This window comes from Garra rufa, chromosome 16, assembly GCF_049309525.1.
Source record: "Garra rufa chromosome 16, GarRuf1.0, whole genome shotgun sequence".
Taxonomy (NCBI): Eukaryota; Metazoa; Chordata; class Actinopteri; order Cypriniformes; family Cyprinidae; genus Garra; species Garra rufa.
In genome coordinates, this window is record NC_133376.1 from 11684684 (window position 1) to 11708683 (window position 24000).

General features: G+C 40.0%; 5 protein-coding genes across 7 annotated transcripts in view; all 5 read left to right on the forward strand.

Moving 5' to 3' along the window:
* LOC141287966 (protocadherin alpha-C2-like) overlaps positions 1-24000 on the forward strand; it is a 108496-nt gene that overhangs the window by 31562 nt on the left and 52934 nt on the right. Inside the window, exon 1 of one of the 3 annotated variants that reach the window (XM_073820085.1) lies at positions 7488-9994. The exons of 1 other annotated variant lie outside the window; for it this stretch is intronic. In XM_073820085.1, the coding sequence (XP_073676186.1) occupies positions 7613-9994 (2382 nt within the window). In that variant the 5' untranslated portion in view covers positions 7488-7612. Of the gene's footprint in view, positions 1-7487; positions 9995-21447; positions 23827-24000 lie in introns of those variants that run through there. One more of the 3 variants, XM_073820087.1, reaches the window with a different exon arrangement.
* On the forward strand, positions 433-3096 carry LOC141288950 (protocadherin alpha-3-like). The gene has a single exon (XM_073821152.1). It carries the CDS (start codon positions 703-705, stop codon positions 3094-3096), a length of 2394 nt encoding a protein of 797 aa, XP_073677253.1. The 5' UTR covers positions 433-702.
* LOC141288952 (protocadherin alpha-3-like) lies at positions 4054-6571 on the forward strand. The gene has a single exon (XM_073821153.1). It carries the CDS (start codon positions 4178-4180, stop codon positions 6569-6571), a length of 2394 nt encoding a protein of 797 aa, XP_073677254.1. The 5' UTR covers positions 4054-4177.
* LOC141288953 (protocadherin alpha-3-like) lies at positions 10937-13445 on the forward strand. Its single transcript, XM_073821154.1, has one exon. It carries the CDS (start codon positions 11052-11054, stop codon positions 13443-13445), a length of 2394 nt encoding a protein of 797 aa, XP_073677255.1. The 5' UTR covers positions 10937-11051.
* LOC141288954 (uncharacterized) lies at positions 14492-21353 on the forward strand. Its single transcript, XM_073821155.1, has 4 exons — positions 14492-16873; positions 17915-17927; positions 18047-20445; positions 21309-21353. Exons 1-4 carry the CDS (start codon positions 14492-14494, stop codon positions 21351-21353), a joined length of 4839 nt encoding a protein of 1612 aa, XP_073677256.1.

Sequence of the window (24000 nt, forward strand, 5' to 3'; positions counted from 1 at the left end):
AATGTATTGTTGTGGGTAAAATTGTAAAAAATGGGGTGCACTTTGTTAGACTACAATGTGTTGTCTACATGAAATTGTAGAGAGTAAAACAACTGATTTTGTGTTGGTAACATAAAATAAGAGAAAAAAAGTATTCCGTTTCAGTAATACTCGGGTAAAGTACAAATTCCTCAAATTAATACTTAGGTAGAATATATCAGTACAACTGCTCAAGTGTTTGACACCACTGTAGCTTTTACAGTGAATCCTAAACTGCAATTAACGTGGAGGCCACTAAGTGTCACTCTTGTTCCACTAGCTGTGTTAAAGGCGTGTCTCTCCTCCTTCTCCTCCTCCTCATCATGACCAGCCCCCTCTCTCTCTCTTCACTCTCTGATTCTCTCACCCTCTCCTTCATGTATCTCTTATATTAAACATCTTCACTATAGAACGTTGGATTCAGATGGGAAAACCATCTAGACATTTATGGGATATTAATTGCGGTTTTGGACTAGCTTTGAGGATTTTTGACGGATACAAAACTTCCATGCTTTTGGATTTATTGTCGCTGTGATTTTGCCCTGAGGATAGAAAGGGAGCTTTGGCTGTTTCCTTTTGTCTCTCGTGGCCCGAAACGGATCCTTTACTCAACTGGAATGAAAAGGTCTTTGATCGACTTTGATGGCAATTTTCAGGATTATTTTGGAATATAAATAAGGAAACATGTTTATATCTACACAGAGACATTTAATAGCCTGCTTCTTATTTGCTTTGACCTGTCATTTCTTGGAGGCTGTAACTGGTCAGATCTCATACAGTGTCTCGGAGGAGGTGAAACAGGGAACCACAGTTGGTAATATAGCTAAAGATATTAACCTTTCAGTTAAAGATCTGCAAACCAGGGGCTTCCGTATCGTGTCAGGCTCTAAAAAGCAGTATTTTAGTGTAAATATAGAGACGGGCGCTTTGCAGGTGAGCGAAAGGATTGATCGAGAGGAGCTTTGCGCAGGCGCAATCTCATGCTCCGTTAATCTGGAAGCCGTTGTGAACAGTCCATTACAACTCTATCGGGTAAGATTAAATATTCTTGATATTAATGACAACTCTCCAGTGTTTCCTATGCACACTGTAGTGATTAATGTTAGTGAAAGCACCGCGCCCGGTGTGCGCTTTCCACTGGAGAGCGCGCATGACGCAGACATCGGAGTGAATTCAGTAAAAACCTATAAGCTTACATCTAATGATTGCTTTACTTTAGATGTACAAACTCATAGTGATAAGACGGTCTCCGCTGAGCTAGTTCTTCAGAAGGCTTTGGACAGAGAGAAGACTCCGCGAATCGAGTTCACAGTGACTGCGGTTGATGGCGGATCACCTGCCAGGACTGGAACCGTAATGATCGAAGTTATTGTGATAGATACAAATGACAACGCTCCAGTTTTTAGTAAACCATTATATAAAGTCTCCATAGCAGAGCACGTGCCAATTGGCACCACAGTCACCAGACTACAAGCTCGAGATCTAGATGAAGGATTGAATGCGGAGATAGTTTACTCCTTTATCAGTCGAACACCCCAAAATGTTTTGGAGAAGTTTGAAATTGATGCGCAAAGTGGAGATGTCAGAATTAAGGGTAGTGTTGATTATGAGGAGAACGCCGCTTTTGAAATCAGAGTTCAAGCCACTGATAAAGGTCCAGTGACTATGTCAGGTCATACTAAACTTTTAATAGAAGTCCTAGATATTAATGATAATCCCCCAGATGTGACTGTAACTTCACTTCTTAGCCCGGTAGAGGAAAACGCGGGAAAGGGAACAGTAATTGCCTTAATGACGGTATCAGATCCGGACTCAGGTAAAAACGGAGCAGTGCGCGTTCGCCTTGCCAGCTCCGGTCCATTTAAATTACAATCATCCTTTCAGAACTATTATTCATTAGTTTTAGATGGCGTGCTGGATCGGGAAAACGTTTCAGAGTATAACATCACAGTCATTGCTGAAGACGAAGGGTCACCGCCAATGTCCAGAGCTAAAGTAATACAAGTGCAGGTCTCGGATGTGAACGACAATGCGCCTCGCTTCCCAATTTCTGTAGTTTATGCATACCTGCACGAAAACAGCAAAGTGGGCTCCATTATATCCACAGTGACGGCCTCTGATGCAGATATCATGGAGAATGCACATATAACATACTCTTTACTGCAAAGCTCTGCCAATGGTACACCTGTTTCAGCGCTCCTCAAAGTAAACTCACTGACAGGAGAGATCGAGAGCATGCAGTCTTTTAACTATGAGGAGACAAAAACGTTTGAGTTTAAAGTTCAGGCAACAGACTCTGGTTTTCCCCCGCTCAGCAGTAACGTGACTGTAAATGTTTTTATCCTGGATGAGAATGACAACAGTCCCGGGATTCTCGCGCCCTATTCAGAGCTCGGTTCCGTTAACACAGAGAACATTCCCTATTCTGCGGATGCGGGCTACTTTGTGGCAAAAATCAGGGCTGTAGATGCAGATTCGGGTTACAATGCGCTGCTGTCTTATCACATCTCTGAACCCAAAGGAAACAATCTGTTCCGAATCGGAACCAGCAGCGGAGAGATCAGGACTAAGAGGAGAATGAGTGACAATGATTTGAAAACTCACCCGTTGGTCATTTTGGTTTGTGATAACGGAGAGCCCTCACTGTCAGCGACTGTGTCTATTGATGTTGTGGTTGTTGAAAGCACAGGTGACGTCAAAACCACATTCAGACATGCGCCGAGCAAGGAGGAGAGTTTCTCGGATTTAAATCTGTATTTGCTGATCGCCATTGTGTGCGTGTCCGTCATCTTTTTATTGAGTCTCATCGGTGTGCTAGCTGTAAAATGTCACAGGACGGACAGCAGTTTTGGCAGATACAGCGCCCCAATGATCACCACACACCCTGATGGGAGCTGGTCTTACTCCAAATCTGCTCAGCAGTATGACGTGTGTTTTAGCTCGGACACACTGAAGAGTGACGTAGTGGTTTTTCCTGCGCCATTTCCGCCTGCAGATGCAGAACTGATCAGTATTAATGGAGGAGACACTTTTACCAGAACACAAACACTTCCTAACAAAGAGAAGGTAAGAGATTAAATCATTTTTATTTCGACTCTTTGTTATCGTTTTGTGGCACTTAGTGGGACTTCTAGTGTTTCCTCTTATTGACCTGTTTTTATTGACAGACAATTACATTACTTATTTCGGAGACTTAATGTTAAAAGTATCTTAATGGTTAATAGTGTTTTACTGAAATAAACAGACTTAAAGAAATGGCTTAATGTTATTATTACATGTTACTATTTTTTTTCCTCGCACGTTTGTGGAGCTGTCCGTGGTTCTGAACTGGTTGTGGCCTTTTTATATGAACATCGCTGCAACTACTACGTTTCTCCTGTTACTAACATTTATTTATTTATTTATTTATTTAATTAATTGTTTGTTTGTTTGTTTGTTTGTTTGTTTGTTTGTTTGTTTGTTTGTTTGAAATAAGCTGCTTTGAATATTCAAACTTGCATTAATGTGTAACGATAAGGATGCTCTAAAAATGAATAATTGTAATAAGCATAATTTTAATTTAAGATAATGCTAATATGTTTATTTGTTTAATAATTCAATTATACGAAGTCATTCTTGTAGCATTCTAAGTGAATTGGATATTATATAACTACATGTTGCTCATAATACAACCTAGATAAGTCGTTTACAATATCTTGATATGAAATACAAATACAGAACATGCAAACGCAAAATTGTTTTGATAACGAAAATGCCAACATACTGTCTCATACATTGGTCACACATAAAAAAAATCGAAATATTTTCTTGTAGTATTAGTTAAAAAATGGCAAATAACTGCAATTTGATATGATTATCGATTTGTGATATTATCAGGGTTTTTGGTGGATATTCATTTATAAATCCGCGCGGTGTCACTATAGCCCGTTAAATCTTAAACTGTCTCCCGTGTCTAGAAGCCCCTCCCGGTTTTAGTGGGGAGGAGATTTCACAGGGCTTTGTTTCTGAGAGACTGGATGTGTAAGAGAGTGAACGGAGGCCTCCTGTTTTCTCGTCGCTAAAATGGAATATTGTTTATTATTTCTTTATTCGCACTGATGAACTTGGATTACCGTCTTTTATTTCGTGGACCATTGAACGGGATTTACTGGATGTAATAATGTTCTCGCCGTACAGAGGGAAATCTGTTGTGGTCTGTATTGTGCTCGTTGTTTTAGAGTGTTGTTGGGACGCGGTATCAGGACAGCTTTCCTATTCTGTTTCGGAGGAGGTGAATCCGGGAACATCAGTAGGAAATGTCGCCAAGGATCTAAACCTTAATGTTCAGGAACTGGAGTCGCGCATGTTTCAGATTGTCACGGGATCCAAGAAAAAATATTTCGAGGTAAATCTAAAAACTGGATATCTGTATGTGAGCGAAAGAATAGACAGAGAGGAGCTTTGTGCCAAAGCACCTAAATGTACAGTCAATGTAGAAGCGGTTATCAACAATCCACTGAAGCTTTATCAAATAGAAATTAATATTGTGGATGTAAATGACAATGCCCCATCTTTTAGTGACAGAACTCAATATTTAGACATTGCGGAGAACACTTCCCCAGGCGTACAATTCCCTCTTTCTTATGCTTCTGATGCGGATGTAGGAAAAAATACTGTAAGCACATACAAACTAAACCAAAATGAATATTTTTCATTAGCTGTGCACAAAGGAGGAGAGCAGAGTGTCTCTGCCGAGCTAGTTCTCCAAAAAGCGTTAGACCGAGAGAAACAGCCTGTGATTAAGCTCACACTGACCGCTGCAGATGGAGGAAATCCACCGAAATCAGGCACGTCGCAGATAATTATTAGAGTTTTAGATAATAATGATAATGCTCCTGAATTTAGTCGCCCCTTGTATAAAGCTAGTCTTGTTGAAAACGTGCCAGTTGGTTCAACTGTTATAATTCTAAATGCAACAGACAAAGATGAGGGTACCAATAGTGAGATCGTTTACTCGCTTAGAAAAAAAGATCAAGATCACATTTTAGAAATTTTTCAAATCGATCCGAATACAGGTGTTATCACAGTTAAAGGCAATATAGATTTCGATGAGAACAATGCATTTGAGATCCGCGCACAGGCCAGTGATAAAGGGCAGCCTCCGATGTCCACGCACTGCAAAGTCCTGGTGGAGGTGCTGGATATTAACGACAATAAGCCAGAGATAACCGTGACGCCACTCCTCGGTACAGTGAAAGAGGACGCCAGTATTGGCACTGCTGTTGCTCTCGTGTCAGTGATTGACAAGGACGGCGGCAAAAACGGTGTAGTTCATTGTGTTGTGTCTAACAAATTGCCTTTTAAACTTGAAACGAATTACAAAAATTATTATTCTCTAGTGGTAGATGGAACTCTAGACAGAGAGCGCGCATCCGAATATAACGTGACTATCACAGCTACTGATGAAGGGACTCCGCCTCTCTCTAGCACCAGTGTCATTACTGTTCACGTTTCTGATGTGAATGACAACGCACCACGCTTTCCAGATCCCGTCATTAATGTTTATGTAAAAGAGAACAGTCAGATTGGAGCTGTTATTCATAAAGTATCTGCTTTTGATCCTGACATAGGTGATAATGCCCGGATAACATATTCTTTACTAGAAAGCTCGAAAAGCGGCCCGGTAACATCCATGATCAACATTAACTCTGATAATGGAGATATACACAGTTTACAGTCGTTTAACTATGAGGAGATAAAAACGTTTGAGTTTAAAGTTCAGGCCACAGACTCTGGTGTTCCTCCGCTCAGCAGTAACGTGACTGTAAATGTTTTTATTCTGGATGAGAATGACAACAGTCCTGGGATTCTTGCGCCCTATTCAGAGCTCGGTTCCGTTAACACAGAGAACATTCACTATTCTGCTGATGCGGGCTACTTCGTGGCCAAGATCAGGGCTGTAGATGCAGATTCTGGTTACAATGCGCTGCTGTCTTACCACATCTCTGAACCCAAAGGAAACAATCTGTTCCGAATCGGAACCAGCAGCGGAGAGATCAGGACTAAGAGGAGAATGAGTGACAATGATCTGAAAACTCACCCGCTGGTCATTTTGGTTTGTGATAACGGAGAGCCCTCACTGTCAGCGACTGTGTCTATTGATGTTGTGGTTGTTGAAAACGCAGGTGACGTCAAAACCACGTTCAGACATGCGCCAATAAAGGAGGAGAGTTTCTCTGATTTAAATATGTATTTGCTGATCGCCATTGTGTGCGTGTCCGTCATCTTTTTCCTGAGCCTTCTAAGTTTGATAGCTGTAAAATGCCACAGGACAGACAGCAGTTTGGGAAGGTACAGTGCCCCGATGATCACCACACACCCTGATGGGAGCTGGTCTTACTCCAAATCTACTCAGCAGTATGACGTGTGTTTTAGCTCTGACACACTGAAGAGTGACGTAGTGGTTTTCCCTGCGCCATTTCCGCCCGCTGATGCAGAACTGATCAGTATTAATGGAGGAGACACTTTTACCAGAACACAAACACTTCCTAACAAAGAAAAGGTAAGAGATTAAAGGATTTCCATTTCGATTCTTTGTTATCGTTTTTTGGCACTTAGTGGTACTTCTAGTGTTTCCTCTCATTGACCTGTTTTTGTTGACAAATAAAGTACTAATTTTTGAGGCTTAAAATGTTAAAAGTGGCTTAATAATTATTAGTATTTATTAGTGGAAAAAAAAACAGACTTAAAGAAATGGCTTAGTATATTACTATTTCATATTAAAATGGAAAATTCGTACTTGTTTGGAGCTGTCTGTGGTTCTGAACTGGTTGTGGCCATTTTATATGAACTTTGCTGCAACTATTTCTGTTTCTCCTGTTACTAACACTAACATAATTATTTATTATTATTTCTTTGTTTATTTATTTGAAAGTAAGCTGCTTAATATTTTGAATGATAGCAATGCTGTATAAATGAATATTTGTAATACGCATAATTCCATAATTCCAATTTATGATCATACTAATATATTTATAGTTTAATAATTTTGTTATGGAATGTCATCCTTGCAGTAATGTAAGGGAATTGGATATTATAGAACTGCATGTTGCTCACAGTAAAGTCTAGTTAAGTCATTTAAAATATCTCTTGAAATGGAAGATGAATACAGAACATGTACATACAAAATAGTTCGTATTTTGATGACGGAAATGCTCTCATATCATCTTATATATTTAACACCGAAAAATCGTAATATTTTCTAATAACATTAGTTTAAAAAAAGATGAATAACTGAAACTCGATATGATGATTTGTTTGTGATATGATGAAGGTTTTTGATGGATATTAATTCATAAATCCGCGTGGTGTCACTGTAGCCCGTTGAATCTCGAACTGCCTCCAGTGTCTGAAAGCCCCTCCTGGTTTTAGTGGGGAGGAGATATCACAGGGCTTTGTTTCCGAGAGACTGGATGTATGGGAGAGTGTACGAGTACCTCGTGTTTTCTCGTCGCTAAAATGGAATATTGTTTATTATTTCTTTATTCGCACTGATGAACTTGGATTACCCTCTTTTATTTCGTGGACCATTGAACGAGATTCACTGGATGTAATAATGTTCTCGTCGTACAGAGGGAAATCTATTGTGGCCTGTATTGTGCTCGTTGTTTTAGAGTGTTGTTGGGACGCGGTATCAGGACAGCTTTCCTATTCTGTTTCGGAGGAGGTGAATCCGGGAACATCAGTAGGAAATATCGCTAAGGATCTAAACCTTAATGTTCAGGAACTGGAGTCGCGCATGTTTCAGATTGTCACGGGATCCAAGAAAAAATATTTTGAGGTAAATCTAAAAACTGGATTTCTGTATGTGAGCGAAAGAATAGACAGAGAGGAGCTTTGTGCCAAAGCACCTAAATGTACAGTCAATGTAGAAGCGGTTATCAACAATCCACTGAAGCTTTATCAAATTGAAATTATTATTGTAGATGTAAATGATAATGCCCCATCTTTTAGTGCCAAAACTCAGTATTTGGACATCGCAGAGAACACTTCCCCGGGCGTAAAATTTCCTCTTTCTTATGCGTCTGATGCGGATGTAGGAAAAAACACTGTGAACACATATAAATTAAGCCAAAATGAGTATTTTTCTTTAGCTGTGCACAAAGGAGGAGAACAGAGTGTCTCTGCCGAGCTAGTTCTGCAAAAAGCATTAGACCGAGAGAAACAGCCTGTGATCAAGCTTACACTGACCGCTGCGGACGGAGGAAATCCACCGAGATCAGGCACGTCGCAGATAATTATTAAAGTTTTAGATATTAATGATAACGCTCCAGAATTTAGTCACCCCTTGTATAAAGCTAGTCTTGTTGAAAACGTGCCAATTGGTACCACCGTGATAATACTAAACGCAACAGACAAAGATGAGGGGGCGAATAGTGAAATACTTTATTCACTTAGAGAGACAGATCAAGATCACATTATAGACATTTTTCAAATTAATCCGAATTCTGGTGTTATCACAGTTAAAGGCACTATAAATTTTGAAAAAAACAATGCGTTTGAGATCCGCGCACAAGCCAGTGATAAAGGGCAGCCTCCGATGTCCACGCACTGCAAAGTCCTGGTGGAGGTGCTGGATATTAACGACAATGAGCCAGAGATAACCGTGACGTCACTCCTCAGTACAGTGAAAGAGAACGCCAGTATTGGCACTGCTGTCGCTCTCGTGTCAGTGATTGACAGGGACGGCGGCAAAAACGGTATAGTTAATTGTGTTGTGTCCAACAAAGTGCCCTTTAAACTTGAAACGAATTACAAAAATTATTATTCTCTAGTGGTAGATGGACCTCTAGACAGAGAGCGCGCATCCGAATATAACGTGACTATCACAGCTACTGATGAAGGGACTCCGCCTCTCTCCAGAATCAGTGTCATTACTGTACATGTTTCTGATGTAAATGACAACGCGCCACGCTTTCCAGAGCCCATCATTAATGTTTATGTGAAAGAGAACAGTCAGATTGGAGTTGTTATTCACACCGTATCTGCTTTTGATCCTGACGTAGGTGATAATGCCCGGATAACATATTCTCTAATAGAAAGCGCAAGAAGCGACCCGGTAACATCCATGATCAACATAAACTCTGATAGTGGAGATATACATAGTTTACAGTCGTTTAACTATGAGGATGTAAAAACGTTTGAGTTTAAAGTTCAGGCCACAGACTCTGGTGTTTCTCCGCTCAGCAGTAACGTGACTGTGAATGTTTTTATTCTGGATGAGAATGACAACAGTCCCGGGATTCTCGCGCCCTATTCTGAACTTGGTTCCGTTAACACAGAAAACATTCCCTATTCTGCTGATGCGGGCTACTTTGTGGCCAAGATCAGGGCTGTAGATGCAGATTCTGGTTACAATGCGCTGCTGTCTTACCACATCTCTGAATCCAAAGGAAACAATCTGTTCCGAATCGGAACCAGCAGTGGAGAGATCAGGACTAAGAGGAGAATGAGTGACAATGACCTTAAAACTCACCCGCTGGTCATTTTGGTTTGTGATAACGGAGAGCCCTCACTGTCAGCGACTGTGTCTATTGATGTTGTGGTTGTTGAAAGCGCAGGTGACGTCAAAACCACGTTCAGACATGCGCCGATACAGGAGGAGAGTTTCTCGGATTTAAATCTGTATTTGCTGATCGCCATTGTGTGCGTGTCCGTCATCTTTTTACTGAGTCTCATCACTTTAATAGCTGTAAAATGCCACAGGACAGACATCAGTTTGGGCAGGTACAGCGCCCCGATGATCACCACACACCCTGATGGGAGCTGGTCTTACTCCAAATCTACTCAGCAGTATGACGTGTGTTTTAGCTCAGACACACTGAAGAGTGACGTAGTGGTTTTCCCCGCGCCATTTCCGCCCGCTGATGCAGAACTGATCAGTATTAATGGAGGAGACACTTTTACCAGAACACAAACACTTCCTAACAAAGAAAAGGTAAGGGATTAAAGGATTTTCATTTCGATTCTTTGATATCGTTTTGTGGCACTTATTGGGACTTCTAGTGTTTCCTCTCATTGACCTGTTTTTGTTCACAATTAAATTATTTTTTGAGACTTAAAATGTTAAAAGTGGCTTAATGGTTATTTGTGTTTTGCTGAAATAAACAGACTTAAAAGAATTGCTTAGTATATTATATATTGAAATGGAATATTCGTACGTTTGGGGAGCTGTCCGTGGTTCTGAACTGGTTGTGGCCATTTTTATATGGACTTTGCTGCAACTACTTCTGGTTCTCCTGTTACTAATACTAATATGATTATTTATTATTCTTTCTTTGTTCATTTATTTAAAATTAAGCTGCTTTATATTTTGAATGATAGCGATGCTGTACAGATGAGTAATTGTAATACGCGTAATTTCACATTAATTAATGATCATACTAATATATTTATAGTTTAATAATTTAGTTATGACATATGTCATCCTTGCAGTAATGTAATGGGGATTGGATATTATAGAACTGCATGTTGCTCATAGTAAAGTCTAGTTAAATCGTTTAAAATATCTCTTGAAATGGAATATGAATACAGAACATGTTAATGCAAAATAGTTTGTATTTAGATGACGGAAATCCTCCCATACCCTCTTATATATTTAACACCCCGAAAAATCGTAATATTTTCTTAGAATATTAGTTAAAAAAAAAAAAAAAAAAAAAAGATTAATAACTGAAACTCTATATGATGATCTGTTTGTGATATTATTAAGGTTTTTGGTGGATATTAATTCATAAATCCGCGTGGTGTCACTATTGCCCGTTGAATCTCCAACTGCCTCCAGTGTCTGAAAGCCCCTCCCGGTTTTAGTGGGGAGGAGATTTCACAGGGCTTTGTTTCCGAGAGACTGGGACGTGTGAGAGAGTGTACGAGTACCTCGTGTTTTCTCGTCGTTAAAATGGAATATTGTCTAATATTTCTCTATTCGCACTGATGAACTTGGAATACCGTCTTTTATTTCGTGGACCATTGAACGGGATTCACTGGATGTAATAATGTTCTCGCTGTACAGAGGGAAATCTATTGTGGCCTGTATTGTGCTCGTTGTTTTAGAGTGTTGTTGGGACGCGGTATCAGGACAGCTTTCCTATTCTGTTTCGGAGGAGGTGAATCCGGGAACATCAGTAGGAAATATCGCCAAGGATCTAAACCTTAATGTCCAGGAACTGGAGTCGCGCATGTTTCAGATTGTCACGGGATCCAAGAAAAAATATTTCGAGGTAAATCTAAAAACTGGATTTCTGTATGTGAGCGAAAGAATAGACAGAGAGGAGCTTTGTGCCAAAGCACCTAAATGTACAGTCAATGTAGAAGCGGTTATCAACAATCCATTGAAGCTTTATCAAATAGAAATTAATATCCTGGATGTAAACGACAATTCTCCGTCTTTTAGCGAGAAATCACAAACCCTAGACATTGCGGAAAGCACCCTGCCTGGTGTCAGATTCTCTCTCCACCACGCTACAGACGAAGATGTTGGGAAAAATTCAATAAATACTTACAAGCTTAGTTCGAACGAGTATTTTTCATTAGCTGTGCACAAAGGAGGAGATCATAGTGTATCTGCTGAGTTAGTGCTGCAGAAAGCTTTAGATCGAGAGAAACAGCCTGTGATTCGGCTTACATTGACCGCTGTAGACGGAGGAACACCCTCTAAAACAGGTACTTCTCTTATAATTATTAAAGTTTTAGATATTAATGATAATACTCCCGTTTTTAGTAAGCCGTTGTATAAAACAACTGTTTTTGAAAATGTGGCTATTGGAACGACAATTGGTGTGCTGAATGCCACAGACATGGATGAAGGTACTAATAGCGATATTGTTTATTCTATAATTAAAAGAGATCAGAGTAAAATCCTGCAGATATTTGATATTGACCCACATACTGGTGTTATCACAGTTAAAGGCAATATAGATTTCGAAGAGAACAATGCATTTGAAATCCGTGCGCAGGCCAGTGATAAAGGGCAGCCTCCGATGTCCACGCACTGCAAAGTCCTGGTGGAGGTGCTGGATATTAACGACAATGAGCCAGAGATAACCGTGACGTCACTCCTCAGTACAGTGAAAGAGGACGCCAGTATTGGCACTGCTGTAGCTCTCGTGTCAGTGATTGACAGGGACGGTGGCAAAAACGGAATAGTTAATTGCATCGTGTCGAACAAAGTGCCTTTTAAACTTGAGACGAATTACAAAAATTATTATTCTCTAGTGGTAGATGGACCTTTAGACAGAGAGCGCGCATCCGAATATAACGTGACTATCACAGCTACTGATGAAGGGACTCCGCCTCTCTCTAGCACCAGTGTCATTACTGTACACATTACTGATGTGAATGACAACGCGCCGCGCTTTCCAGATCCCGTCATTAATGTTTATGTAAAAGAGAACAGTCAGATTGGAGCTGTTATTCATACAGTATCTGCTTTTGATCCTGACATAGGTGATAATGCCCGGATAACATATTCTTTACTAGAAAGCTCAAAAAGCGGCCCGGTAACATCCATGATCAACATAAACTCTGACAATGGAGATATACACAGTTTACAGTCGTTTAACTATGAGGAGATAAACACGTTTGAGTTTAAAGTTCAGGCCACAGACTCTGGTGTTCCTCCGCTCTGCAGTAACGTGACTGTAAATGTTTTTATTCTGGATGAGAATGACAACAGTCCTGGGATTCTTGCGCCCTATTCAGAGCTTGGTTCTGTTAACACAGAGAACATTCCCTATTCTGCTGATGCGGGCTACTTTGTGGCCAAGATAAGGGCTGTAGATGCAGATTCTGGTTACAATGCGCTGCTGTCTTACCACATCTCTGAACCCAAAGGAAACAATCTGTTCCGAATCGGAACCAGCAGCGGAGAGATCAGGACTAAGAGGAGAATGAGTGACAATGACCTGAAAACTCACCCGTTGGTCATTTTGGTTTGTGATAACGGAGAGCCCTCACTGTCAGCAACTGTGTCTATTGATGTTGTGGTTGTTGAAGGCACAGGTGACGTCAAAACCACGTTCAGACATGCGCCAATAAAGGAGGAGAATTTCTCGGATTTAAATATGTATTTGCTGATCGCCATTGTGTGCGTGTCCGTTATTTTTTTTCTGAGCCTCCTCAGTCTGATAGCTGTAAAATGCCACAGGACAGGCAGCAGTTTGGGCAGGTACAGCGCCCCGATGATCACCACACACCCTGATGGGAGCTGGTCTTACTCCAAATCTACTCAGCAGTATGACGTGTGTTTTAGCTCGGACACGCTGAAGAGTGACGTAGTGGTTTTCCCTGCGCCTTTTCCGCCCGCTGATGCAGAACTGATCAGTATTAATGGAGGAGACACTTTTACCAGAACACAAACACTTCCAAACAAAGAAAAGGTAAGCGATTAAAGGATTTTCTTTTTATTTCTTTGTTATCGTTTTGTGGCGCTGAGTGGGACTTCTAGTGTTTCCTCTCATTGACCTGTTTTTTTAGACAATTAAATTACTAATTTTTGAAACTTAAAATGTTAAAAGTGGCTTAATGGTTAATAGTGTTTTGCTGAAATAAACAGACTTAAAGGATTGGCTGAGTATATTACTATTTCATATTAAAATAGAATATTCGTACTTGTGTGGAGCTGTCCGTGGTCCTGAACTGGTTGTGGCCTTTTTTATATGAACATCGCTGCAACTATTTCTGTTTCTACTGTTACTAATACTAACATAATTACTTCTTTCTTTGTTTATTTATTTAAAAAATAAGCTGCTTCACATTTTCAAACTTGCTTAAATGTGAAATTATAGTGATGCTGTACAGATGAATACTTATAATACGCATAATTTCATATTAATTTATGATTACACTAATATATTTGTACTCTAATAATTAAGTTATGAAATGTCATCCTTGCTGTAATGTAAGGAAATTGGATATTATAAAACTACAGGTTGCTCATAGTTAAATCTAATTAATTGGTTTAAAATATCTATTGAAATGGAAGATGAGTACAGAACATGTAGATACATAATAGTTTGTCTTTTGATGACAAAAATGCTCATATAACCTCTTATTTATATATTTAACACAACGAAAAATCGTAATGTTTACTTATAATAGTTAAAAAATGACGAATAACTGCAATTCGATATGATGATCTGTTTGTGGTATTAAGGTTTTTGTTGGATATTAATTCATAAATCCGCGTGGTGTCACTATTGCCCGTTGAATCTCCAACTGCCTCCAGTGTCTGAAAGCCCCTCCCTGTTTTAGTGGGGAGGAGATATCACAGGGCTTTGTTTCCGAGAGACTGAATGTGTGAGAGAGTGTACGAGTACCTCGTGTTTTCTCGTCGGTAAAATGGAATATTGTCTAATATTTTTTCCTTCGCATTGATGGACTTGGAATCTCGTCTTTTATTTCGTGGACCATTGAACGGGATTCACTGGATGTAATAATGTTCTCGCTGTACAGAGGGAAATCTATTGTGGCCTGTATTGTGCTCGTTGTTTTAGAGTGTTGTTGGGACGCGGTATCAGGACAGCTTTCCTATTCTGTTTCGGAGGAGGTGAATCCGGGAACATCAGTAGGAAATATCGCCAAGGATCTAAACCTTAATGTCCAGGAACTGGAGTCGCGCATGTTTCAGATTGTCACGGGATCCAAGAAAAAATATTTCGAGGTAAATCTAAAAACTGGATTTCTGTATGTGAGCGAAAGAATAGACAGAGAGGAGCTTTGTGCCAAAGCACCTAAATGTACAGTCAATGTAGAAGCGGTTATCAACAATCCATTGAAGCTTTATCAAATTGAAATTAATATTGTAGATGTAAATGACAATTCTCCGTCTTTTAGCGAGAAATCACAAACCCTAGACATTGCGGAAAGCACCCTGCCTGGTGTCAGATTCTCTCTCCATCACGCTACAGACGAAGATGTTGGGAAAAATTCAATAAATACTTACAAGCTTAGCTCGAATGATTATTTTTCTTTAGCTGTGCACAAAGGAGGAGATCAGAGTGTATCTGCTGAGTTAGTGCTGCAGAAAGCTTTAGATCGAGAGAAACAGCCTGTGATCCAGCTCACATTGACCGCTGTAGACGGAGGAACACCCTCTAAAACAGGCACGTCTCTTATAAATATTAAAGTTTTGGATAATAACGATAATACTCCTGTGTTTAGTAAGCCGTTGTATAAAACAACTGTTTTTGAAAATGTGGCTTTTGGAACGACAATTGTTGTGCTAAATGCCACAGACTTTGATGAAGGCAGTAACAGTGATATTGTTTATTCTATAATTAAAAGAGATCAAAATAAAATACTGCAGATATTTGATATTGATCCGAATACTGGTGCCATCACAGTTAAAGGCAATATAGATTTCGAGGAGAACAATGCATTTGAGATCCGCGCACAGGCCAGTGATAAAGGACAGCCTCCGATGTCCACGCACTGCAAAGTCCTGGTGGAGGTGCTGGATATTAACGACAATGAGCCACAAATGACCATGACGTCACTCCTCAAAACAGTGAAAGAGGATGCCAGTATTGGCACTGCTGTCGCTCTCGTGTCAGTGATTGACAAGGACGGCGGCAAAAACGGTGTAGTTCATTGTGTTGTGTCTAACAAATTGCCTTTTAAACTAGAGATGAACTACAAAAATTATTATTCTCTAGTGGTAGATGGACCTTTAGACAGAGAGCGCGCATCCGAGTATAACGTGACTATCACAGCTACTGATGAAGGGACTCCGCCTCTCTCTAGCACCAGTGTCATTGCTGTACATGTTTCTGATGTGAATGACAACGCGCCGGGCTTTCCAGATCCCGTCATTAATGTTTATGTAAAAGAGAACAGTCAGATTGGAGCTGTTATTCGTACAGTGTCTGCTTTTGATCCTGACGTAGGTGATAATGCCCGGATAACATATTCTTTACTAGAAAGCTCGAAAAGCGGCTCGATAACATCCATGATCAACATAAACTCTGATAGTGGAGATATACACAGTTTACAGTCGTTTAACTATGAGGAGATAAAAAAGTTTGAGTTTAAAGTTCAGGCCACAGACTCTGGTGTTCCTCCGCTCAGCAGTAACGTGACCGTCAATGTTTTTATTCTGGATGAGAATGACAACAGTCCCGGGATTCTCGCGCCCTATTCCGAGCTCGGTTCCGTTAACACAGAGAACATTCCCTATTCTGCTGATGCGGGCTACTTTGTGGCCAAGATCAGGGCTGTAGATGCAGATTCTGGTTACAATGCGCTGCTGTCTTACCACATCTCTGAACCCAAAGGAAACAATCTGTTCCGAATCGGAACCAGCAGCGGAGAGATCAGGACTAAGAGGAGAATGAGTGACAATGATCTGAAAACTCACCCGTTGGTCATTTTGGTTTGTGATAACGGAGAGCCCTCACTGTCAGCGACTGTGTCTATTGATGTTGTGGTTGTTGAAAGCTCAGGTGACGTCAAAACCACATTCAGACATGCGCCGATAAAGGAGGAGAGTTTCTCGGATTTAAATCTGTATTTGCTGATCGCCATTGTGTGCGTGTCCGTCATCTTTTTGCTAAGTCTCATCAGTTTAGTAGCTGTAAAATGCCACAGGACAGACAGCAGTTTGGGCAGGTACAGCGCCCCGATGATCACCACACACCCTGATGGGAGCTGGTCTTACTCCAAATCTACTCAGCAGTATGACGTGTGTTTTAGCTCGGACACACTGAAGAGTGACGTAGTGGTTTTCCCTGCTCCATTTCCGCCCGCTGATGCAGAACTGATCAGTATTAATGGTGGAGACACTTTTACCAGAACACAAACACTTCCTAATAAAGAAAAGGTAAGACTCGTTTCTTAAAGCGCAGGTATTTGTGTGTGGTTTTTATATAGAATTTAGCATCGTTTTAGGTTATAAACTTAATAAATTGAAAGCTCGATTTTATTTATAATGTCAACAATATCATTTTATTTAACCCCTGTGCAGATTTGTGTAAACCATTTATTATTATTATTATCAGCTGAATCTGCTGCTTTTTCCGAGATGTTGAAAGTTACTTCAAGGACGCTCTAATGGTTATCTACTACTACTAGTACTACTACTAATATTAATAATAATAATCATCATTATTATTATAGCAATTTTTACTAAGACTACACTTTTCATGAACAATATGTGGCCCTGGACACAAAACCAGTCGTAAGTAGCACGGGTATATTTGTAGCAATAACCAAAAATACATTGTATAGGTCAACATTATATATATTTTTTTCTTTTATGCCAAAAATCATTAGGATATTAAGTAAAGATCATGTTCCATAAAGATAATTTGTAAATTTACTACCATAAAAAAATCAAAACCTAATTTCTGATTATTAATATGCACATTGCTTCATTTGGACACCTTTAAAGACGATTTTTTTCAATATTATTTATTCTTTTTCACCCTCAGATTCCAGATTTTCAAATAGTTGTATCTCGGCCAAATATTGCCCTATCCTAACAAACATCAATTGAAAGCGTATTTATCCAGCTTTCAGATGTATAAATCTCAATTTCAAGAAAATTGACCCTTATGACTGGTTTTGTGGTCCAGGGTCAGGTATGTATTGCATTGTTATGTTTCTGTATGCGTATTATACAGATTTTATCCATTGTATAGGCCTAACATGTTTTCACAGTATCTTAGTTTATATGATGGCGATCAGAAGAGTCTTATAATTATCAGTATCTGGTGGATTGTTTTCACTGTTATCTTTGTAATTTCGAATCAGAATACGTTGGGTATTTTCAACTATTGCGCATGTTTGTCCACACGGCGTCAGTGGCTACCCATGTAAATTCTCGTGTCTTTGTAAAGCTCCTCCTTTCGTTGTTGGGCAGGGAACCTCCCCTAGTCAGAGGTCTTTGTTCAAAAAGACAGGGCCGCCTTGGACTTGCTATCTCGGTGTCTTTGCGAAAGCATTACGCCTGTTATGGAATATGTGAATGATATATTTTTTGTTTAACCGACAGTTTTGCTAACGAGAGGAAATATGGATATAACAGACGACCATTGGAGCTTTAAGTGGATTTTTATTGTGTTTTTCTTTAATAACTGGAATTACGCAAACGGGCAGATTGTGTATTCTGTGTCGGAGGAGGTGAACACCGGGACCACGGTAGGAAATTTAGCAAAGGATCTAAACTTGAATGTACAAGACCTTGAGAGGAGAGGATTTCAGATCGTCACAGGAACGAACAAAAGATATTTTGATCTACATGCAAAAAATGGGATTCTTTTTGTTAAAGAAAGAATAGACCGAGAGGAGCTGTGCGGTCGGAACTCTAAATGCGCTTTAGAGCTGGAAGCCATTGTTAGTGCGCCGATGAACATATACAGATTCGAGGTAAATATTTTAGATGTTAACGACAATGCACCGACATTTCGAACCTCAAAATTGTATCTTAATATTTCTGAACAGACATATCCAGGGCAGAGATTTACATTACCAAGTGCATTCGATCTCGATGTTGAAGTTAATTCGATAAAAAGCTATAAGCTGAGTCCGAATGAGCACTTTTCTTTGGATGTGCAAAGCGGAGGGGATCAGAGTGTATCTGCTGAATTAGTGCTGCAGAAAGCTTTAGATCGAGAAAAACAGCCTGTTATCCAACTCACCCTGACCGCAGTAGACGGAGGAAAATCTCCAAAATCTGGTACGACACAGATAATCGTTAATGTAGTAGATGTAAACGATAATATTCCTGTGTTCGACAAGCCACTTTATAAAGCGCGGATACTAGAAAACTCACCGCCCGGTGCTTCTGTGATCACAGTGAACGCAAAAGATGCAGACGAAGGTCTTAATGGTGAAGTCATATACTCTTTTATAAATCATGATAATGATAACAGTGTAAATGCTTTCTCTATCAACCCAGTTACTGGTGAGATAACCATAAAGGGCCCTATAGATTATGAAGAAACTTCTGCAATTGAGATTCGTGTTAAGGCCGAGGACAAAGGCCTAAATCCACGAGCATCACATTGTAAGGTTTTAGTCGAAATAATTAACATAAATGATAACGTACCAGAAATAAGCGTAATGTCTTTGGTTACTGAAGTGAGAGAGGATTCGTCTCCAGGCACAATGGTAGGATTAATCACAGTGAAAGATAGCGACGCTGGTAAAAATGGTGTTGTGCAGCTTAAAATAAAGGACTCTGTGCAGTTTAGATTAGAGAATACTTACAAAAACAGATATTCGTTAATGGTTAATGGTCCGCTGGACAGAGAGCATACATCTGAGTATAACGTGACTATCACAGCTACTGATGAAGGAACTCCGCCTCTCTCTAGCTCCAGTGTAATTACTGTACATATTTCTGATGTGAATGACAACGCGCCGCGCTTTTCAGAGCCCGTCATTAATGTTTATGTTAAAGAGAACAGTCAGATTGGAGCTGTTATTTATACAGTATCTGCTTTTGATCCTGACGTAGGTGATAATGCCCGCATAACATATTCTTTACTAGAAAGCTCGAAAAGCGGCCCAGTAACATCCATGATCAACATAAACTCTGACAATGGAGATATACACAGTTTACAGTCGTTTAACTATGAGGAGATAAAAACGTTTGAGTTTAAAGTTCAGGCCACAGACTCTGGTGTTCCTCCGCTCAGCAGTAACGTGACTGTAAATGTTTTTGTCCTGGATGAGAATGACAACAGTCCCGGGATTCTCGCGCCCTATTCAGAGCTCGGTTCCGTTAACACAGAGAACATTCCCTATTCTGCTGATGCGGGTTACTTCGTGGCCAAGATAAGGGCTGTAGATGCAGATTCTGGTTACAATGCGCTGCTGTCTTACCACATCTCTGAACCCAAAGGAAACAATCTGTTCCGAATAGGAACCAGCAGCGGGGAGATCAGGACTAAAAGGAGAATGAGTGACAATGACCTGAAAACTCACCTGTTGGTCGTTTCGGTTTGTGATAACGGAGAGCCCTCATTGTCAGCGACTGTGTCTATTGATGTTGTGGTTGTTGAAAGCGCAGGTGACGTCAAGACTACATTCAGACATGTGCCGATAAAGGAGGAGAGTTTCTCGGATTTAAATCTTTATTTGCTGATCGGCATTGTGTGCGTGTCCGTCATCTTTTTACTGAGTCTCGTCAGTTTGATAGCTGTAAAATGCCACAGGACAGACAGAAGTTTGGGCAGGTACAGTGCCCCGATGATCACCACACACCCTGATGGGAGCTGGTCTTATTCCAAATCTGCTCAGCAATATGACGTGTGTTTTAGCTCAGACACACTGAAGAGTGACGTAGTGGTTTTCCCTGCGGCATTTCCGCCTGCAGATGCAGAACTGATCAGTATTAATGGAGGAGACACTTTTACCAGAACGCAAACACTCCCTAATAAAGAAAAGGTAAGAGATTTCTATTAAAAGCGAGCAAAAACATATTATTTTGTTTGCTGTGCTTTAAAGCTGCTGTTTTTCTTGCTGTGTATGGATTTTTGTTTTAAATACTGAGGGGAAAATAATTGTGAACTATTATCTTTGGTTCATGTTTATTGTACTGCTTGAAATAAATAATTTCTGTTGCTCATGGGTTTAAAATGTATTTTTGGACTGACGCATTCTGTCCGTAGTGCTGAAAACGCTAATGTCAAAAGATATTTTAAACCTCTTATGTTGTTGGTGGCTTTATAGTGACAATTGCTAAGTGGCTTGTTGGCTCTTTGATTCTCATTTGCATTCACATTATGAGCTACATCTTTTAATTTCATTTGGTCTCTGCGCTGTCTTGCCCCCATAAAAGTTTGTACTGTCCATGGTGCTGATAACGTTGACCATAAATAACATTCCGATAATACAATTTACACCGATGACCGGTGTTTTTTTTATAATTCAGGTCACATTGATTTTTCTATGAATAAATATTAGTTTAGTAATCGGACATAAATGATTATTTTTTAATTATTTTACAATTATTTATTGTTTTCTTCACCCTTCAGTTTACTCGTTTATAATGTCTGCATTTGGATGTTGGAGGGGTTTAAATAAATGAGCTCATGTGATTTCTTTAGTGTTTGTCAAGAAACATTTTAGGTCTTGTCCAGCAGTAAAATAGGAGACAGACTTTGTCCATTGCATTTTAAACATATTTAATCCAATATATAATTTTCTGTTCCATACAACCTATGTATGTCCACAAGGTGTCAGCAGCGACCTGCGTTAGAATTATATATATTTTATTCTCTACGAGACTCCTCCCTGTTTTGGGGCAGGGCTTTGAGCTGGAACAGTGCTTTGTTCGTGAGAAGCCACAATAGAGATTTTCTGAATCGCAGTGCAGAACGTGGTTTGTTTCAGTACAACGTTGTACGGATGTTTTTTGTTTTTTTGTCGATGTGATGCTGGCGGATCATGGCGAATTCACTGAAGGAACGAAACATATTGTGGATATATATGGCTGTATTTTATTTCCTTCCGAGGATATCTTCCGGGCAGATTGTGTATTCTGTGTTGGAGGAGGCCAGCCCGGGGGCTACAGTTGGCAATATAGTAAAAGATTTAAACCTTAATTTGCAAGAACTGGAAAACCGTGGATTTCAGATCGCTTCTGGACCCAACAAGAGGTATTTCGATGTAAATATGAAAACAGGAATGCTTCAAATTAAAGACAAAATAGACAGAGAGGAGCTATGTGGACGTAGCTTAAAATGTGCTTTAGAACTGGAGGCCATTGTTAATTCGCCATTGAACATGTACAGATTTGAAGTAAATGTATTGGATATAAACGACAATTCTCCCACATTTCACTCTTCATCGTTACAATTAAATGTATCTGAAGCGGCATTTACAGGAGAAAGGTATGCATTACCAAACGCTTTTGACGAGGATGTGGGTAGTAATTCGGTTAAAAGCTACAAACTCAGTGCAAATGAACACTTTTCTCTCGATGTTCAGAGCGGAGGGGAACAGAGTGTGTCTGCTGAATTAGTGCTGCAGAAAGCTTTAGACCGAGAGAAACAGCCGGTGATTCAGCTCACGCTGACCGCTGTAGACGGAGGTAAACCTCCAAGATCAGGAGCAATAAATATAATTGTTAATATCATAGATGCGAACGACAATATGCCTGTGTTTACAAAGTCTCTTTACAAAGCTCGAATTCCAGAAAATGCACCTATTGGGACTTCCGTTATCACAGTACACGCGAGTGATGCGGACGATGGATTAAATGGAGAGATTGTATATTCATTCATTAAACATATGAATGATAGAAATATTGAATCTTTCGCAATTAATCAAGTTTCTGGCGAAGTAACAGTCCATGGTAAATTAGACCACGAATCTCATAATGCTATTGAAATACGTGTGCAAGCGAGAGATAGAGGTCCGCTTCCAAGAGCAGCTCATTGTAAAGTATTGGTCGAAATAATGGACATTAACGACAATATTCCTGAAATATCTGTAACATCTCTTGTTAATATTGTGAAGGAGGATTCACCAAAAGGGACAATGGTCGGTTTGATTACAGTAAAAGATAATGATTCTGGCGAAAATGGATCTGTAAAATTGAAAATAGTCGATTCCCTTCCGTTTGTATTACAGAACACTTACAAAAATAAATATTCTCTGGTTGTAGACGGTCCGATGGACAGAGAGCGTGTGTCTGAGTATAACGTGACTATCACAGCTACTGATGAAGGAACTCCGCCTCTCTCTAGCACCAGTGTCATTACTGTACACGTTTCTGATGTGAATGACAACGCACCGCGTTTTCCAGATCCCGTCATTAATGTTTATGTGAAAGAGAACAGTCAGATTGGAGCTATTGTTCATACAGTATCTGCTTTTGATCCTGATGTAGGTGATAATGCCCGAATAGCATATTCTTTACTAGAAAGCTCGAAAAGCGGCCCAGTAACATCCATGATCAACATAAACTCTGATAGTGGGGATATACACAGTTTACAGTCGTTTAACTATGAGGAGATAAAAACGTTTGAGTTTAAAGTTCAGGCCACAGACTCTGGTGTTCCTCCGCTCAGCAGTAACGTGACTGTAAATGTTTTTATCCTGGATGAGAATGACAACAGTCCTGGGATTCTCGCGCCCTATTCCGAGCTCGGTTCCGTTAACACAGAGAACATTCCCTATTCTGCTGATGCGGGATACTTTGTGGCCAAGATCAGGGCTGTAGATGTAGATTCTGGTTACAATGCGCTGCTGTCTTACCACATCTCTGAACCCAAAGGAAACAATCTGTTCCGAATTGGAACCAGCAGCGGAGAAATCAGGACTAAGAGGAGAATGAGTGACAATGACCTGAAAACTCACCCGTTGGTCATTTTGGTTTGTGATAACGGAGAGCCCTCACTGTCAGCGACTGTCTCTATTGATGTTGTGGTTGTTGAAAGCGCAGGTGATGTCAAAACTACATTCAGACATGCGCCGATAAAGGAGGAGAGTTTCTCGGATTTAAATCTGTATTTGCTGATCGCCATTGTAGGCGTATCCGTCATCTTTTTACTGAGTCTCATCAGTTTAGTAGCTGTAAAATGCCACAGGACAGACAGCAGTTTGGGCAGGTACAGCGCCCCAATGATCACCACACACCCTGATGGGAGCTGGTCTTACTCCAAATCTACTCAGCAGTATGACGTGTGTTTTAGCTCGGACACACTGAAGAGTGACGTAGTAGTTTTCCCTGCGCCATTTCCGCCTGCAGATGCAGAACTGATCAGTATTAATGGAGGAGACACTTTTACCAGAACACAAACACTTCCCAATAAAGAAAAGGTAAGATATTTTAATTACAATTGAGGATAACACGCTATTTAATTCTCTGTGGTTATAGAGCTGTTGTTTCTTTTCTTTAATGCTTTATGCTGGATATCATTTTTTTCTCCATATTAAGATTTCAGGCAGTGAATTATAAATCATCACCCGTTTTCTCTTTTAATATGTTATTTC

Excerpts from the sequence above, each read along its gene's own strand:
- LOC141288952 (XM_073821153.1), top strand. The coding sequence starts at position 4,178 with ATGTTCTCGCCGTACAGAGGGAAATCTGTTGTGGTCTGTATTGTGCTC.
- LOC141288954 (XM_073821155.1), top strand. The coding sequence starts at position 14,492 with ATGTTCTCGCTGTACAGAGGGAAATCTATTGTGGCCTGTATTGTGCTC. Across the intron at positions 20,446-21,308 it reads CACTCCCTAATAAAGAAAAG|GGCTTTGAGCTGGAACAGTG; the intron begins GTAAGAGATTTC and ends GTTTTGGGGCAG.
- LOC141288950 (XM_073821152.1), top strand. The coding sequence starts at position 703 with ATGTTTATATCTACACAGAGACATTTAATAGCCTGCTTCTTATTTGCT.
- LOC141288953 (XM_073821154.1), top strand. The coding sequence starts at position 11,052 with ATGTTCTCGCTGTACAGAGGGAAATCTATTGTGGCCTGTATTGTGCTC.